This window comes from Chiloscyllium plagiosum, chromosome 17 (genome assembly GCF_004010195.1).
Source record: "Chiloscyllium plagiosum isolate BGI_BamShark_2017 chromosome 17, ASM401019v2, whole genome shotgun sequence".
Classification (NCBI taxonomy): domain Eukaryota; kingdom Metazoa; phylum Chordata; class Chondrichthyes; order Orectolobiformes; family Hemiscylliidae; genus Chiloscyllium; species Chiloscyllium plagiosum.
Window position 1 is genome coordinate 1,258,113 of NC_057726.1, and position 18,952 is coordinate 1,277,064.

At 43.6% G+C, this 18,952-nt stretch overlaps 1 protein-coding gene across 8 annotated transcripts in view; it reads right to left on the reverse strand.

The window, feature by feature from the left end:
- The window catches only part of acsf3 (acyl-CoA synthetase family member 3), a 71,828-nt gene extending 53,093 nt beyond the window's left edge, over positions 1-18,735 (reverse strand). For 2 of the 8 annotated variants that reach the window (XM_043706478.1, XM_043706484.1), the window contains exons 1-5: positions 18,574-18,728; positions 15,704-16,487; positions 8,746-8,901; positions 3,967-4,130; positions 524-669 (exon numbers count right to left, since the gene is read on the reverse strand). In XM_043706478.1, the coding sequence (XP_043562413.1) occupies positions 524-669; positions 3,967-4,130; positions 8,746-8,901; positions 15,704-16,423 (1,186 nt within the window). In that variant the 5' untranslated portion in view covers positions 16,424-16,487; positions 18,574-18,728. Of the gene's footprint in view, positions 1-523; positions 670-3,966; positions 4,131-8,745; positions 8,902-15,703; positions 16,488-17,426; positions 17,478-18,497 lie in introns of those variants that run through there. The other 6 variants (XR_006314063.1, XM_043706479.1, XM_043706480.1 and 3 more) reach the window with 6 other exon arrangements.
- Between the last annotated feature and the right edge of the window lie 217 nt (positions 18,736-18,952).

The following is an 18,952-nucleotide window of genomic DNA, read 5'->3' on the forward strand; positions in this document are numbered from 1 at the left end:
CTTTCTCTTGGATAGACTTAAAACAACGATTAATTTATCTGATTCTGTGCTGTGAACTTCGCCCAAGATTAGTTGTGAAATTCACTGTTTGTTAAATTTCCCAGATGCACTGCAATGTCCAGCGGCACATGAATTCAAAAACAGCAAAAGCAGGAACTGTGCAGGTTCTCTCTCTCCTGCACTGTCCTCACCATGTGCTTCCTTTGTCTGTTCTTCTCCCTTTTAAAACTGCTGTTGTTTTGACTTTTTTTTCTCAAACTTCCAAAACAATGCAACAGCATATAAAACAGTAATTGCAGATCCTGGAATTCGAGGAAATCACCTCCAGCACCTAAAATATCTCAAAAAAAAAGGAGCAGCTCTTACAGTCAGAAATTTTTCCTGTCCTCCATCTTGGATTACCCAGAATCCTTTTGGGGTACCCATCTACAACCAAAACAAATGGGGGAATGTTACCTGGGAATTAGTCACATCACAGGCACTTGTGTGCTCACCACTTTTCAATGCATTGCATTGGGCTTACCTGGCACACGGACTCCATGAACTGGATTGGACAGAACCATTCCTACTTCAGTCATTCCATATCGCTCTAACAATGTGTGGCCACTGATTTCTTTCCATTTCTTCCGTATTGGTTCAGGAAGAGCAGCAGATCCTGAAACCATTAACCTAAAAAGATACATATACAGCAAACAAACAGTGATCAGACAGCAACATCTCATGATGTGATATGATTGACAGTCAGGAGGTAAAAGGGACAGAAACAGCATAAAAATAAAATTGGCTTTGGGGCAGAAAGAGAGAATTGTGACGAATGTCTGCGTCTCAGACCAGATGGAGGTATGTGGCGGAGCTTGGCAAGATCCAGTAACAGGTCCATTACTATTTGTGATCGACATTAATTAATTAGACATAGTGGTATAAAGACCATAATGTCCAAATTTGCATGATATTTGGAAATGCACTTAATAGTGAGACAGATATATTATAATCACAAGTATAAGAAGATAAACATTTGAATAGAATACATGGAAACACCAATAGTAAAATGACAGCAGGATTCCAAGCTTGAATCGCAATGTCAAAAAATCTTAAATTATGCAAACTTGAACCTAAGACAAACATCAGCATTCATGAGTAACCTTAGAAATGATACAGCACAGAAGGCGGCCATTCAGCCCACCTTGTTCATGCTGACTCAAAGACACCCTGCTCCTTCCAGTCCCATCTCCCTGCACACAGCCCACAGCCCTGAAGCTTACAGACTCAAGGTTCAGATCCAGGTACTTTAGGGTCTTTACCTCCACCAGCAACTCAGGCAGTGAATTTCAGACACCCATTGCCTTGTGTGCAAGAATGGTTTTCCTCACATCTCCTCTAATTCTTTTGCCACTTAGCTTTCTGCCACTAACTCAATGCACTGACCAATAAAAGCAGGTGTGCCTACTGTCCTCTTCACCTACTGTCCTGTACCCTATCTACCTGTGACTCCACCTTCAAGGAACTATGCACCTGTACCCCAAAGTCTCTTTGTTCAGCAACGCTCCCCAGGGTTCTACCGTCAACTGTGTAAGTCCTGCCCTGATTTGGCTTTACCAAAATGCAACCCCTCATATTTATCTAAAATAGACTCCATCTGCCATTTCTCAGCCCATCAACCCACTTGATCAAGATCCCATTGTAGTCTGAGGTAACTTTCTTCACTGTCCACTACACCACCAATTTTGGTGTCATCTGCAAACTTACTAACCATCTCACCCATATTCACATCCAAGTCATTTGCATAAATGACAAAAAGCAGTAGAATCATCAGTGATCCTTGCAGCACATCAAGGGCCTTAATGAGTACTTTGCATCAGTTTTCACTAAGTAGAAGGACGTGGAGAATGGTAAAATTACACTGGGGTATGTTGATATTCCAGTGAATGTTGATATTCTAGGGAATGTTAGTGGTGTTGGGCGATTGAAAGCATTAAGGTAGACAAATCCATAGGACCTGTTGGGATCTGTCCCAGGATATGAGAGAGGCAAGGGAGGAAATTGCTGAGGCTTTGACAGAGATCAGTGTATCCACTGTGGCCACAGGCAAGGTCCCAGAAGACTAGATAGTAGCCAATATTGCTCCTTTGTTTAAGGAAGGCAACAGGGATAATCCAGGAAATGTCAGGCTTGTGAGCCTTATGTCAGTAGTAGGGAAATTATTGGAGAAAATTCTTAGAAGCAGGATTTACTTGCATTTGGAAAAGAATGGGCTTATTAGGAAGAGTCAGCATATCCTTATCCAGTGGAGGACAATACTCTCAAATTTGATTGAGTTTTTTTGAGGAAGTCATAAAGACGATTGATGAGGGTAAGGACAGTAGGCATGGCTTTGTGAGGGGCAGGTCATGCCTCACAAGCCTTACTGAGTTCTTTGAGGATGTGACAAAACAAATTGATGAAGGTCAAGGATGTGGTGTAGATGGATTTCAGTAGATGGTAGGCTCATTCAGAAAGTTAGGAGGTATGGGGTACAGGGGAATTTGGCTGTCTGAATTGGCTGGCCGAAAGAAGACAGCAAGTGGTCGTGGATGGAAAGTATTCCACCTGGAAGTCGGTGACCAGTGGTGTCCCACAGGGCTCTGTTCTTGGGCCTCTGCTCTTTGTAGATTTTATAAGTGACTTGGATGAAGAAGTGAAAGGGTGGGTTTGTAAATTTGCCGATGACACCAAGATCGGTGGTGTTGTAGATAGTGTCGAGGCCTGTTGCAGGCTCCAACGAGACATTAACAGGATGCAGATGGAGTTCAACCTGGATAAATGCAAAGTGATTTATTTTGGAAGGTCAAATTTGAATGCTGAATACAGGTTTAAAGATAGGATTCTTGGCAGTGTGGAGGAACAGCGGGATCTTGGGTCCATGTACATAGATCCCTCAAAGTTGCCACCTAAGTTAATAGGGCTATTAAGAAGGCATATGGTGTTTTGGCTTTCATCAACAGGGGGACTGAGTTTAAGAGTCGTGAGATCTTGTTGCAGCTCTGTAAAACCCTGATTAGACCACACTTGAAATATTGTGTCCAGTTCTGGTTGCATCATTATAGGAAGGATGTGAATGCTTCAGAGAGGATGCAGAGGAAATTTACCAGGATGCTGCCTGGATTGGAGGGCATGTCTTATGAAGACAGGCTGACTGAGCTCAGGCTTTTCACACTGGAGAGAAGGAAGAAAGAAAGATTACTTGATAGAGGTGTACAAGGTAATGAGAGGCATATATACAGTGGATAGCCAGAGACTTTTCCCCAGGGCAGAAATGGCTGACACGAAGGGTCATAATTTTAAGATACAGGGGAAATGTCAGAGGTGGGGTCTTAACGCAGAGATGGTGGGTGCATGGAATGTACTGCCAGTGGTGGTAATAGAGTCAGAGACATTAGGGACATTTAAGTGTCTGCTGGACAAACACATGGACAGCAATAAATTGAGAGCTGTGTAGGTTAGAGTGACCTTAGATTAAGATAAATGCTGGGCACAACATCATTAGCCGAAGGGCCTGTACTGTACTGTGCTGCACTTTTCTGTGTTCTATGTAAGGCAGTGGATATTGTCTGCATGGAATTTATTGAAGCACATGACAAGGTCCCTCATGGTAGGCCCGTTCAAAAAATTAAGTTGCATGGGATCCATAATGAGTTGGTAAACTGGACACAAAATTGGCTTGTTCATCAAAGACAGACAGTAGTTGTGGAGAATGTTTTTCAGACTGGAGTTCTGCAACCAGTGGTGTTCCATAAGGATCAGTGCTGAGGCTTCTGCTTGTAATTTTTAGAAATGAATTGGGTGAAAATGTTGGGCGGAGAAATCTCAGATGCAGATTAATCTAGATAAGTGTGAGGTGATGCACTTTGGGAGGTCAAATGCAAGAGGAAAGTCCTAATTTGTGTATAATTCAAGTCCTACTTCTGGTGACTGAGGTTACTCTCTTACCTGATGTTGCTCTGGCACATACTGTGTATAAAGTCCTTTACATGGCTCTGTCGGAAGTACTTGGCATGGTATTCAATGAGTTTGACATATATAGTAGGCACTGCCATGAACATGTTGACCCGAGGAACTTCTGGGCAATTAGTTTTCAGCAGGTACTCCCAAACCTCAAAAGAAAATTACTAGATGAGAAACAGGACTCATTTGTAAGTTTTATTTCATTTATCCTTCCATGGTAACACCAACAACACCATGAAGCGACTCCTTCCTACTTCGGCTGCCCTGGCATTCAGTTAGACTTTAGGATGTGGAGAGGAATATGTCAACCATGTTGCACTTTCAGCAATGAGCACCACAATCAGCCTTTGTTGCATCACAGAAAAACACAGGACATGCATATGCTTCAAATGAACTAATCCGAAAACTATGCAACAAAATAAAAGTTAAAAAATACTTACACTCAACAGCTGGGCAAAGGCTAAGCAAACCTATCGGAGGAGCAGAGCCAAGGGAGGGCTGCACTATTGGAAGGTCAGAACGGAGGGATGCATTGCACTGTGGAAAGATTAGTACTCAGGGAGCACTGCAGTGTCAGAGGGGCAGTAATAAATGAGTGCCACACTGTTGGAGGGGTAGTTATTGAGGGAGTCCTGCAGTAACAGAAAATCAGTTCTAATGGGAGCATTACAGTATTGCAGGAGATCTACTGAGGAAGTGCTGCTCTTCAGCATGTCATTGAACCAAGGCCCAACTTGTTGATTGAACAGTTTGTTTACACATTGGAATACCCATCGTCCTGTTCGAAAGGGAACACAGCAGCTTTCCCAGTGCCCTGCTTAACATTTTGCAATTGCACAATGCCATCTAAAATGGATTAAATTGCCATTCATGTCATTGTTGTTTGTGGATTTTACTATGTGCATATGCATCACTTTCATTTACATAACAACAATATCATTATTGCTTAAATTAGCAGTTTATTTTATTTATCCTTGCATGGTAACACCAAGAGTATCCAAGAGATCTGATAAAGGCTAGTCCTTTTAAATGTCCTGACTTGGATTTATTGGTGTATGATAAGAAGCAGAATGATTGAGTTGAAGACCTTCATTTCAATTCAGAGAAAGTGAGTGCTGCAGATGCTGGAGATCAGAGTTGAGAGTGTGGTGCTGGAAAAGCACAGCCGGTCAGGCAACATCTGAGGGGCAGGAGAGTCGACATCTCGGGCATAAGCTCTTCATCATATTCCTGTTCCTCGGATGCTGCCTGACTGGCCATGCTTTTCCAGCACCACGCTCTTCATTTCAATGTCAAGGTCAGACAGCACTCAAGCTGTAGAAATTCAAATTTGCACCAGGTGTTCAAATTATCTCAGTTCCAACTCCTTAATACTCTTTTACCTCACACATTGTAAATTTGTATTTTAATACAGAACAATCACAGGGGAGACAAGGTAATAGCCTACAACAGTCAACACAAACCCACCAAGGTACAGAGGATTGTTCAACTTTGTTTTTCCATTTTCCTTCCTCTTGAAGTATCTGCCAGACATTTTCGGGACTTAGGAGAAACTGCTAGAAAGTCCAGGGCCAGAATCTGCTTAGCGATTCAATTAATAAACAGATTCCCGAGTGCGTCTCAGACACTTGCAGTGTCAATATACATCATTCTCGATTGTATTGCTTCCCCTTCCTGTCAATCACCCCACTGTCTTTAAATAATGTGCATCAACCATGACACAGCCTCAATGCATGGAGTCCAGCCACATTCTCTCACCCTACTCTATCCCTCACTATTAGTAATTCCAGTCAAAAGCCAAGGCCCTGTGTTCTGACTGTGCTTGCTTTGTTCACAGACTGTGCTGTTGCCAACAAAAAAATTGTTGGAAGACTTAGCAGGTCTGGCAGCATGGAGAATGTCAGGGACAGGACAGAATAGGAGAGATTCAGATAATCCCATAAGAACATGGAGCAGGAGGCCATTCAGCCCCTTGAGCCTGCTCCAGTTGATATGATCAGGGTTGATCTCACCTTGGCCTCAACTCCATTTTCCTGCCTGCTCTCCTTAACCCTTCAACCCATTACTTATTAAAAATATGTCTCCTCCTTAAATTTATTCAGTGTCCAGGCATTTACTGTACTGGATGTAGGTTTGCTCGCTGAGCTGGAAGGCTCATTTCCAGACGTTTCGTCACCCTACTAGGTAACATCTTCAGTGGGCCTCCAGGCGAAACACTATAAATGATTCCTGATTTCTCATTCATATGTTTGGGCTTCTTTGGGTTGGTGATGTCTTTTCTTGTTCTTTTTGTCAGAGGGGAGTTGATGGGGTCTAACTCGATGTGTTTGTTGATAGAGTTCCGGTAGGAATGCCATGTTTCTAGGAATTCTTGTGCATAAGAGCAGAGGAAAATCACCTGTACCGTATATTCAGAAAGAATGGGTACCCGATTTCTCAGCAACAAACCCAAACAAGCAGACAAAACACATCCAGAAACCCTAGCCAAAGACATCTTGGAAATGACTGCCAGACTACTCAGACCTCTTGGCATCACAGTAGCCCACAAACCCACCAACACACTAAAACAGCAGCTAATGAATTTGAAAGACCCCATACAGACAACAAGCAAATCGAATGTAATTTACAAAATACCGTACAAGGACTGTAACAAACACTACATTGGACAAACAGACAGAAAACTAGCCACCAGGATACATCAACTAGCCACAAAAAGTCATGACCCTCTCTCACTAGTATTCTTACATACGGATGAGGAAGGACACTACTTTGACTGGGACAACACATCCATCCTAGGACAAGCCAAACAGAGACACACATGAGAATTCCTAGAAGCATGGCATTCCAATGGGAACGCTATCAACAAACACATCGAGTTAGACCCCATCTACCAGCCCTGAGAAAAGGAACAGGAAATGACATCACCAACCCAAGGAAACCCAAACATATAAATAGAAATCAGGAATCATGTACAGTGCTTCACCTGGAGGCCCACTGAAGATGTTACCTAGTAGGGTGTCGAAACGTTTGGAAATGAACCTTCCAACTCAGTGAGCAAACCTACATCCAGAACTTCAACCTGAGCGACAAATCTTCTCAAAACTCGCTATTTACCGTATTCTTCTGGAGTGAATTCCACAGATTCACAACTCTTTGAGAGGAATAAAACTCTCAGCATGTTTTAGATCTGCTGCCTCTCAGCCTAAAACTATGACCTCTCCTTCTACAGTGCCCTTCAAGGGGAACATCTACTCTATGTCTAGGTTATTAGTCTCCTTTTCATCTTATATACCTCCTTTCATTCTTCTAAACCCTCACAAATATAGGCCTTAACTGCTCAATCTCTCGACATAAAACTAGTCTTTCAATTCTGTAATTAATCCAGTGAGCCTTCTCTAAGCTGCCTCCAATGTAATGGCATCCTTGTTAGATTCAATGATAAAGATGGCATGGAACAAAGGGGTGTGAATGTGGGAAATGAACACTTCTACCTGGAGGCAAAAACCTGAAAACGTACTTTCAGACTAGCAGCTGGCCAAGAAAGAGACGGTGGGGGAACCCCTCATCGGAGAGTCTAGGACAGGAGGGCATAAATTCAGAATTAAGGGATGCCAATTTAAGGATGAGTTCAGGAGGATTTTCTTCTCTTAAATGATTGAAAGTCTTTGGAAGTCCTTGCCTCAGACAGCTGTCGGTGAAAAGTCCTTGTGTATATTTAATGCTGAGATAGAAAGATTTTTTGATCATGAGGGGAATCAAGAGTTACAGTGAAAGGGCAGGAAAGTGGATGTGAGAAACGTCAGATCAGCCATCATCCTATCAAATGGTGCAGCAGGCGTGAGAGACCAAATGGCCTACTCCCTTTCCTATTTCTTATGATCTTATGAAACAGGTCTGAAAGTTGAATCCAGCAAACTGTAAGAGGCCTGATCAGAAGATGAGCTGCTGTTGCACAGCCTCACTGGAGAAGTGCAGCAGCCAGGAACAGAAAGGTAAGCATTAAGAGCAAAGTGGTGAGCAGTGGAGATTCTGGGTCATGCTTATAGACTAATTTGTAGTTTTTATCTGTAATGCTACAACTCCTAGCCAATATTGACAAGGATAGCTGGCTGACAATGCAACCCAAGCACACAAAGATTAAAATTATCCTGAGAGGCAGTCAAACATTTTAGTCATCAGTCAAAAAGGAGGCTGACCCTTCTTCCCCTTAATCCCGGACAGGCTGACCCTCCTTCCCCTTAATTTAGGACAGGCTGAACCCTGTTTTCATTAATCCCGGACAGGCTGACCCTCCTTCCCCTTAATTTAGGACAGGCTGAACCCTGTTTTCCTTAATCCCGGACAGGCTGACCCTCCTTCCCCTTAATTTAGGACAGGCTGAACCCTGTTTTCCTTAATCCCGGACAGGCTGAACCCTGTTTTCCTTAATCCCGGACAGGTTGAACCCCGTTTTCCTTAATCCTGGACAGGCTGAACCTTATTTTTCTTAATTCCAGACAGTAACTGAGACAAACAGAAAAACATCAATTTCAATCCCCAACCTTTAGCCAGATATACAAACTGAACCCACGCTCCAAATATTGTATAACATGCATTGCACAGTTTGAGAGTTTAAGGTAGCTGGGGGTCATGATTCAAGGAAGTAATTTAGTAAAACAATTGGTTTCTTTTTAACCATTAGTGAATCAAATGATAAAATCTTTTCAACAAACGTATACTACACTTGACTCTTTTAGAATTGTGCTGATGCTGTTCCTAACTTACCTGCTGGGCACTGAATTCTGGCAGCATCACACAGGTCGCGCCCACCCAGAGAGGGCATAGCAGTTTATTGAGAATTCCATGGAGGTGATGTAGCGGTAAGACATGGAGAATAACATCATCCTTGCTCCATTCCCATTGTTTCACAAGGCTGGTAATCTGCAGATTGATACTGTTAGCACTCCAGAGCAACGTAACAACAACTTATATTTATATAGCAGCTTTATTATCATGAAATGTCCCAAGGTCATTCCAAGGAGTGTTATAAAAACTAGTATAACACAAAACCTCATGAGGAGATACCGGAAATAAAAACAAAAATTGCCAGAGAAACTCAGCAAGCCTGGCAGCATCTGTGGAAAGAAAGCAGAGTCACTGTTTCAAGCGCAGTGATGCATCATCAGAACTAGTAATAGATAGGAAGAGTGGTATATATGTTGAAAACAGGGGTTAGGAAATAAAAGAGTAAGCAATAGGTGCACACAGAGCCCAGAGAGTCAGCAAGGCAGTTAGACAGACAAGGGGATGGAGAATGGCAAGTTAGGGAGAAAGTAAAGCTGATAATAGGGACCATTGCTGTGAGATATCTGTTGCTGGCCGAGTCTTATTTTGTACATAGACTCCCAGAGTCAAGCCGTTGACAAACACTTTCTCCCCAAGCATGAACAAAGCAACAGTATAAACACCATGCACAGATTTCAGTAACTTACTTTCTCAAAGTACAGCAATTCCTTCTTCAGTCCTTTGCTATAAAATAATCCTTTTCCCAGTTCAGTCCTCCACCAAAAACAAAGAAAAACAAAATGTACACTCTTTACAGGGTTAGATGACCAAAAGCTTGATCAAGAAGATGACAAGGTACAGAGATGGAGAAGTGTAGGCAGGGAATTATAGAACTTGCAGTGAGACAAGTCCAAAGATGTGTAGGTCAGGTTGGCCATGCTAATTTGCCCATAGTGTTAGGTGCATTAGTCAGAAGGAAATGGGTCTGGGTGGGTTACTCTTCGGAGGGTCGGTGTGGACTTGTTGGGCCGAAGGGCCTGTTTCCACACTGTAGGGAGTCTAATCTTCTTCTCTAAAGTGAACACAAGGCCACCGATGGTGATGTGATTATAACTGGCACAGGAGGCCAGAGTTAGAGGATCAGATTTTTAAAAATTCATGCATAAGGTGAGTGTGCCTCTGGCAAGGCCAACATTTGCCATCCATCCCCAACTGTCCCTGAACTGAATGACTTCCTGAGGTGTTTCAGAGGGTAGTTAAGAGTCCATCACATTTTCACAATCTGGAACTAGGTAAGGGTGGTTGAAATCCTTCCCTGATATTAGTGAACCAATAATGGTAATACCACTGGGCTAGCAATCCAGAGGCCAGCTTAATTCTCTGATGATGTGGGTTTGAATCCACCATGGCAGATGGTATAATATGAATTTAATGAAATCTAGAATTACAAACAGCTAGTTTAACAGTGACTGTTAAACTAGCTGTTTGTAATTCTAGATTTCATTTTGTTTTTCTTTGTTTTTGGTGGAGGACTGAACTGGGAAAAGGATTATTTTACAGCAAAGGACTGAAGAAGGAATTGCTGTACTTTGAGAAAGTAAGTTACTGAAATCTGTGCATGGTGTTTACACTGTTGCTTTGTTCATGCTTGGGGAGAAAGTGTTTGTCGACAGCTTGACTCTGGGAGTCTATGTACAAAATAAGACTCGGCCAGCAACAGATTTCTCACAGCAATGGTCCCTATTATCAGCTTTACTTTCTCCCTAACTTGCCATTCTCCATCCCCTTGTCTGTCTAACTGTCTTGCTGACTCTCTGGGCTGTGTGTGCACCTATTGCTTACTCTTTTATTTCCTAACCCCTGTTTTCAACAACGTTGTTTGATTGGGAACAATGTACATCAATGTGGCAACCTTCAGGGTGTCAACCTTCAGTTGGTTCCCTCTAATGAGAGAGTAGCCTATGGCCTCGGAGGACTTTGGTGAACTTATCTTTACGGGGGTGATAAAGGAATGGGATCTTCTGGTAATTAAGATATGGATAGCAGAAATTAACTCTAAATTTGTTTAATATATCACGACAGCTCCATGTAACCCTTTTGCTATAAATTCTGTGACTTACGATCTTATTCTCCACAACCACCTGATGAAGGAGCAGCGCTTTGAAAGCTAGTGCTTCCAAATAAACCTGCTGGCCTGTAACCCGGTGTGTTATTTTTAACATTGTCCACCCTAGTCCAACACCAGCTCATCAAATCAAAGTCAAACAACATAATGAAGGCAGATCTGGTGGTCTTTGGAATGGTTCAAACAAGGGTTCAGATGTTCACCTTCGTAACCAATGTCACACCAAGGTTTCAAAAAGACTGGCTTAATGTCAGACTACTGTTGGGTAGTGAGATGGAGTCAGTTTGCGAGCAGAGTTTGAATCAGAGACTGAAAACAATGTTTTAGTTTGCTTAATTGGAGATAATTTCTTCTCATCCAGTATGCACATCGTGTGGGTTACCTCAACACATGCATACAGTCATACATGTGCAAAAATCTGTTTTCAATCTTCACAGCAGCACCTCACGTACACAGTTTCTTTGACACGAGCGAGTTTACCAGCTCTCATGCAATCCGTCACTTGAGTATATATCCCACGGTACTGGATCACGTACACATCTCTGCAATACCAACCCACATGCACATGTGTACAGTTTCCCAGTACATGCTCAGAAAAGATCACAACTTTTAATTTTTTTCTTTTTAGATTGTGGACAAAGGCAGAAAAATGGCTGTTTTAAACCACTGTGGAAGGAGTTGCCCCATTTTTAAAAACAAGTGAGTAGTGTTTACATTGTTGCTTTCTTCAAGTTGTGGTAAAGGATGTCTCAAACATCTCAGTACCGTGGGTGTGTACAGTGCAGGTGCTGCCGGGAGACACACTGCTGATTGCACAAACCATTCAGGACCAACAGTGAAGAGCAGGAATCACAAGCAAGACAGAACTCTGATTGTTCATCTGCCCAGGAGCCAAATCCGTGCAGGAGAGACACCAGAACTTGGAAGGACAGCTCGTATTCCCTCCCACCAGTTGCTATAACCTAAACTGAACCCCAAAGAACTGCAGATACTGGAAATCAGAGACAAAAACAAGAAGTGATGGAAAAACTCAACAGGTCTGGCAGCACCTGTGGACAGAAAACATTTCAGGTCCAGTGACTCTTCTTCAGAGCTGACTGTAGCTAGGAAAGGAGCCCAGAGAGAGAAAATCAGTTGGACAGTCAAAGGAACAGGTAAAGATCAGCCTGGGAGAATGAACAGCCACTAATGGAGAAGATTAATGGCTCACAATAGGTTGTTTGAAGTATCAGCCTATGTGGTGCACAAAATGGGCGGGTTGGGGCAAGGACATGTAAGAAGGTGCTTAAGCCTTAAAATTCCTGAATTCAGTATTGAGTCCAGAAGGTTACAAGGTTTCCAAGCAGAAAATGAGATGCTGTTCTTCCAGTTTGCCCTGAACTTTGCTCCAGCACTGCAGCTAGCCTGAAGCAGAGATGTTGGCCAAGGAACATGATGGTGTGTTGAAGTGGAAACTCAGGGTCATTTTTCTGGAGAGAATGTGAGTGTTTTGCAAAGTGGTCACCCAACTGGTGTTTCATTTCCCCAGTATTGAGGAGACCACACTGTAAGTGGTGAATATAATAGACTTGATTGAGTGAACTGCAGGTATAGTGCTGATGCACCTGGAAGGTGCCTTGGATACTGAGACACGAGGAAGTAAACACATAGGCATTACACCTCCTGCCATTGCAAGGTGTTGTGGGGGTGTGGAGAGGTAATGAGAGTGGAGGAGTGAACCTCCACTCGCAGAGAGAACAGTCCCTGCGGAAGGCTGACAATGAAGGAGAGGCAAATGTGTGTCTAGTGGTGGGATCCGGTTGGAGGTGACGGAAATGGCAGCTAATTATTCCTTTGGATGCAGATGCTGGTGGGATGGTAGGTGAGGACAAAGGGAGCCTATTGCTGTTCAGGGAGGAGAGAGAGGGGGTGAGGGCTGAAGTGTGGGAGATGGTCTTGTCAACCATGATGGTGGGGAATCTTCAACTGAGAAAGGAGGTGGACCTTCCAGAGGCCCCCTTGTTGGAGTTGGCATCATCAGTGCAATGGAGACAGAGAAACTGGGAAAATAGAATAGAGTCTTTATTGTAAGCAGGGTTAGAGGATGTATATTCAAGGTAATTATGAGTGTGCATGGGTTTTGTAGTGGATATTGGTGGCCAGGAGAAAGTGAAGATGCTGGAGATCAGAGTCGAAAAGTGTGGTGCCGGAAAAGCACAGCAGGTCAGGCAGCATCTGGGGAGCAGGAGAATCGACGTTTCAGGCATAAGCACTTGTGTTGAAGTGGAAGACATTCCTGATGAAGTGCTTATGGCTGAAACATCGATTCTACTGCTCCCCGGATGCTGCCTGACCTGCTGTGTTCTTCCAGTGTCACACGTTTTGATATTGGTGGCCAGCCTATCCCAGAAATGGAAATAGAGATATCAAAGAAAGGAGAAGTCAGAAATGGACCAGGAGAAAGCGAGAGCAAGGTGGAAGCCAGAAGCGTAATGATTAACTTTTCCAATTCCGAATGAGCGACAGAAGCAGCTCCAATTATGTCATCAATGGCCCAGAGAGAGTTGTGGGTGGGGGCCAGAGTAGGACTGGAACTCAGAATGTTCCACAAAGAGATTCCTCTCTTTTCAAAGTTTGGGTGAAGACTTGTAGCTCGGGTGCTCGTTGCTGTGGTTCTGTTCGCCGAGCTGGAAATTTTTGTTGCAAACGTTTTGTCCCCTGTCTAGGTGACATCCTCAGTGCTTGGGAGCCTCCTGTGAAGCGCTTCTGTGGTGTTTCCTCCGGCATTTATAGTGGCCTGTCCCTGCCGCTTCCGGTTGTCAGTTTCAGCTGTCCGCTGTAGTTGCCGGTATGTTGGGTCCAGGTCGATGTGTTTGTTGATGGAGTTTGTGGATGAGTGCCATGCTTCTAGGAATTCCCTGGCTGTTCTTTGTTTGGCTTGCCCTATAATGGTAGTGTTGTCCCAGTCAAGTTCATGTTGCTTGTCGTCTGCGTGTGTGGCTACGAGGGATAGCTGGTCGTGTCGTTTCGTGGCTAGTTGATGTTCATGGATGCGGATCGTTAGCTGTCTTCCTGTTTGTCCTATATAGTGTTTTGTGCAGTCCTTGCATGGGATTTTGTACACTACATTAGTTTTGCTCATGTACATGCGACGAAACGTTTGCAACAAAAATTTCCAGCTCGGCGAACAGAACCACATAAGATTACTCTCTTTTTATGCCCTTAAGTCCAACAATTTCACTAACACTATTTCCATACTAATACTGATTTCCTTCAGTTCCTCACTCTTACTATTTCAAAAGAAAGAAAGAATCCCTAGTGTGGAAACAGGCCCTTCAGTCCAACAGGTCCACACCGCTTCTCCAAAGAATACCCCACCCAAACCCATTTCCCCACCCAATTAATGTGCGTTTTACCCCTAACTAACACCTCCCTGAACACTACGGGTAATTTAGCATGACCAATTCACCTTACCTACACATCTTTGGACTGAGAGGGGAAACCAGAGTACCCGGAGGAAATCCACTGAGACATGGGGAGAATGTCTGTGCGGAGTTTGCACAGTCACCTGAGACTGGAATTGAACATGGGTCCTTGGCAGTGAGGCAGCCGTGCTAACCACTGAGCCACCGTGCCATCCCTTTCTGGTCCTCCTTTGTAAAGACAGAACTAAAGTACGTACTTAGCTGGCCAGACATTTTGTTTTAATTCCCCATTATAACATACACTGTTTTTGTCTTTTGTGCTTACATACCAAAGAAACTTCGACAGTTGTGTATTTTGCAAGCTTACTCTCATACTCTACTATCCCCTCTTCATCATTACCTTTGCTGAAATCTAAACTGCTCCCAATCCTCAGGCCTGCTGCTTTTTTGGGCTAATTTGTCTGCCCATTTCTTGGATCTAACTGTCCTTCAATCCCTTCTTAGCATTCCATTTTTATGTTAGATTTTATCAATATTGCCATAATCAAGAGGAATGGTGTTGGGGAAATCAATGTGATCAAAGGCTGATAAATCGCAGTGCCTGATAATCTACAACCCAGAGTACTCAAGGCAATGGCCCTAGAAAGAATAGATCGACTGGGGGTCACCTTCCAAGATTCTTTAGACACTCAAGCAATTGTTACAAATTGGAGAGTAGCTAAATGTAACCTATTTCAAAAGAGAGAGAGAAAGCAGACCTATAGACCAGTGAATTTGATGTTAGGAATAAGGAAGATGCTAGATAACACTGGTAGAATCAGAATCAGTCAATATGGATTTACTAAAGGGAAAGCATGTTTGACAAATTTACTGGAGTTCTTCAAGAATATAACTTTTAGAGTTGATCAGGGAATCAGTGGATGTAGTTTATTTGGACTTTCAGAAGGCTTTTGACTAAGTCCATTCTATAAGAGATTAATATGTAAAATGTAAAATAAAATAAAATTAAAGATCAAATTAAAATTGTGGATATTATACTGAGATGGATTGAAAATTGGTTAGCAGACTGGAAAAAAGTAGGAATAAATTTTATTTTCTGAATGGCAGTGAGTAGGGAGTACCACATTTCCCTTTCATTGACACGGAGGAAACCCACACAAAAATGTAACATTTAGAAGTGGCTTCTGACTGCAGAGTGAGGGTTTGAATTAAGAAGTCAAAGTGCCTTCCTTCTGCACGGGAGTGTGCTCGGAGGCTTCAGAATGTTCTTAGTAACAGCTGGAACCATGTTGAATCAGGTCACTACCCTCAGGTTTTCACTGTCATCCTCTCCCACTGTGGCATTAACAGTGACACTTGTGAATCCTATGTCAATATAAGTCCAGGTAACCAGCACAAACCAAGTAGGAAAACAGCAAATGAAGGTCACCTGATGGTACAGTATTCCATGGGTGATGAGGACTCCTTTCGGGCGCCCTGTTGTTCCACTCGTGTACAGTATCATGGCTCCTCTATCTTTCCAGTCTGTGACAACAAAGCCAGCATCTGGCACAGGGGCAGCACCACATTTTTCCAGCTGTCCCATATCAGAAGATTCTTGGAACTGACCGTAACCCGGTAACTGAAGGCACTTCACACCGAGACTGTCAGCGACTGGTGTCATTAACTCTAAATAATTCTTCTCCACAATGATTAATGTGCTCTGAGAATCCTGAACAACATACTTGAGTTCTGGAGCTGGATGCTTTTTGCCCAGGGGCACAGCCACCCCACCAGACATCCAAGATGCCCACTGAGCAACAACATACGAGACATCATTAGGGCACAGGATTGAAATTCTTTGCTCCTTGATGTCACCATCAAGACATCCTAATGCACAACGAATCTTTCTTGAAAGGGCCAGACTGTATAGATACAGGTCTCTGTATGTGTAACGACCATTATGATCCACAATTGCAAGTCTTTCTGCAAAATTTCCAGCTCTGGTGAAAACCTGTTCTGTTTTTATTAATAAGGATGTTGTAGTGCTCAGCTTCTTCCTGAAGACTTTATAGGTCTTTACAATCCGAACAGCACACTTACGCTGACTCCAGCAATTGGCACAGCAAATAACTGGCCCAGCAGCACACCTCAGGAAACTAGACAACATGGTACATTTCACGATCCTCAGCAATCTGCTCTGTTGTCTTGGGTGATTTCTTCTTTCTGCTAGAGAAAAGGCAACAGGGAGATTTAAGAAAGTCAACTTGAACCTGTCAGTACACCACTGATGTCTAAGCTTAAATCCACTCAGGGGCGGAAGCGGGGGTGGAGACACATTAGGTCTTCTTTTGGAATTCAGGGCATGGATCAGATGTTGTTCCTCAACTTCCAGCTCCTAGGCTTCAAGATGGAAGTGTCAGTTGAGTTCTCATTCGAATGTACTTTGACAAACTTGAGGCTCTAAAAGCAGTCCGATTTAAAAAGAGGATTTCCTATTCAGGACCATTTCTCACTTAGGTGAAGAGAAAATCAGGGGAAAGCCTCATTATCAACACATTAGCAACTGACAACTAAATGCATAAAAAATCTCAGAAGATCTAACCCACAAATGAAACCTAAATGTGAAATAATTGACAATATATCAATGATTGGAAGATATACAATCATTGCAAAATGTAATTTAAGCATAGGTTCTGTCTATAAAATCTTAAATCCCTCAGCAAAATTGGATACATAATTGGCTAAACAGGAGACAGAGAGTAATGGTGGAGGGTTGATTTTCAGAGTGGAGGCTTTTGACCGGTGGTGCTCCATGGGGATCGGTTCTGGATTTTTTTTCTTTGTAGTTTTACATTAATGATTTGGATGAGCATATAGAAGGCATGGTTAGTATGCTTGTGGACGACACCAAAATTGGTGGCATAGTAGACAGTGAAGAAGGTTTTCTAAGATTAAAAAAGGATCTTGGTCAAATGGGTCAATGGGCCGAAAAATAGCAGATGGAGTTCAATCTGAATAAATGCAACAAACAAGGGTAGGACTTATACAATTAGTTGTAGAGCCTTGGGTAGGATTGTAGAACAGAGGGATGCAAGGGTGCAGGTACATAATTCTTTAAAGTTTGCATCACATATAGACAGGATGGCTAAAAAGACATTTGGCAAGCTTGCCTTCGTTGCTCAGTCCTTTGGTGTTGAGGCATGATGTTGAAGTTGTACAGGACATTGGTGAGGCCTTTTCTGGAATACTGTGTCCAATTCTGGTCACCCAGTTATAGGAAGGATAATATCAAGCTGGAGAGGGCTCAGAAGAGATTTACCAGGATGTTGCCGGGTTTGGAAAGTTTGAGTTATAAAGAAAGGCTGGATAGGCTGGGACTTTTTTCACTGGAGCATAGGAGGTTGAAAGGTGACCTGATAGAAGTTTATAAAATAATGAGGTATAGATAGAGCTGATGGTAGTTGTCTTCTCCCAAAATGAGGAATTTCAAGACTAGGGGGCACATTTTTTAAGGTGAGAGGAGAGAGATTTTAAAGATTGCAGGGGCAAACATTTTACACAGAGGGTGGTTCGCATGTGGCATGAAATTCCTGAGGAAGTGGTGGATGTCGGTACAATTACATTTAAAAGACATCTGGATGGATATGTTCTCTGCCTGCACTGGGTCAATAGTTTGATTTGATCTATTATTGTCACATGTACCTTGTTACAGGTATAGTACAGTGAAAAGATAAATGACCATGACTTGGTGCCAAAATCCTGCTTTTCCCATATCCTTACACATTATTTTTATCCAAATATTCATCCAGTGTCCTCTTGAATGCTTCAGTTTATCCTGCCCCACCACATTTCCAGGTAGTATATTCCAGACCTTAACTACTGGTTAAAAAAAACGCTTTTTCTCATACTGCATTTGCACCTCACTGTAAATCAAATCGGGCGGCACGGTGGCTCAGTGCTGCCTCACAGCGCCAGGGTCCCGGGTTCGATTCCACCCTCAACCAACGGTCTGTGTGGAGTGTGCACATTCTCCCCGCGAGTGCGTGGGTTTCCTCCCACAATCAAAGATATAGGCCCATTAGATTAGATTAGATTAGATTCCCTACAGTGTGGAAACAGGCCCTTCAGCCCAACCCTCTGAAGAGTAACCCACCCAGACCCATTTTCCCTTTGACTAATGTTCCATTACATCCATGAATGGGTAAGTTAAACGGTGAGACAACCCCCCGATAGTTAGTGACCGTGACATTGAGACTTTAAGCCTGTTGAATGGTGGAGTGGGAGGTCCGCCCGTGATCTGAGTGAAGGGCAGAGCGGCCGCGGCCTGGCCGGACTGAGCCGGACTCGGCCGCTCCACCGGAACCGGTCTCTCCTCACCTTTCACTTTACCTCAGCCTCCAGCAATCCGGAAATGAACCCGCCACTGAACGTCCGGGTGCAATCAGCAGCCGGAGAGACAGTCCGAGGGGAACCGAGTCCGGGGGAGGGACGGACTGGTGACGGGCACGCACCGGGAATGGGGCGGGGTCTAATCGGTGGGCGGGGCCGGATAGTCCAGGGGAGGGGCGGGGCACAGTCCGCGGGGTCGAAACAGAACGGGCCGCGGGGGCGGAGTCAACATTGTGGGGGTTAGCGTAAACGAAGGGGGCCGACGATGGGGCGGGGCCGAAGTTGTAGCGCGGCCGTGGGCGGAGCC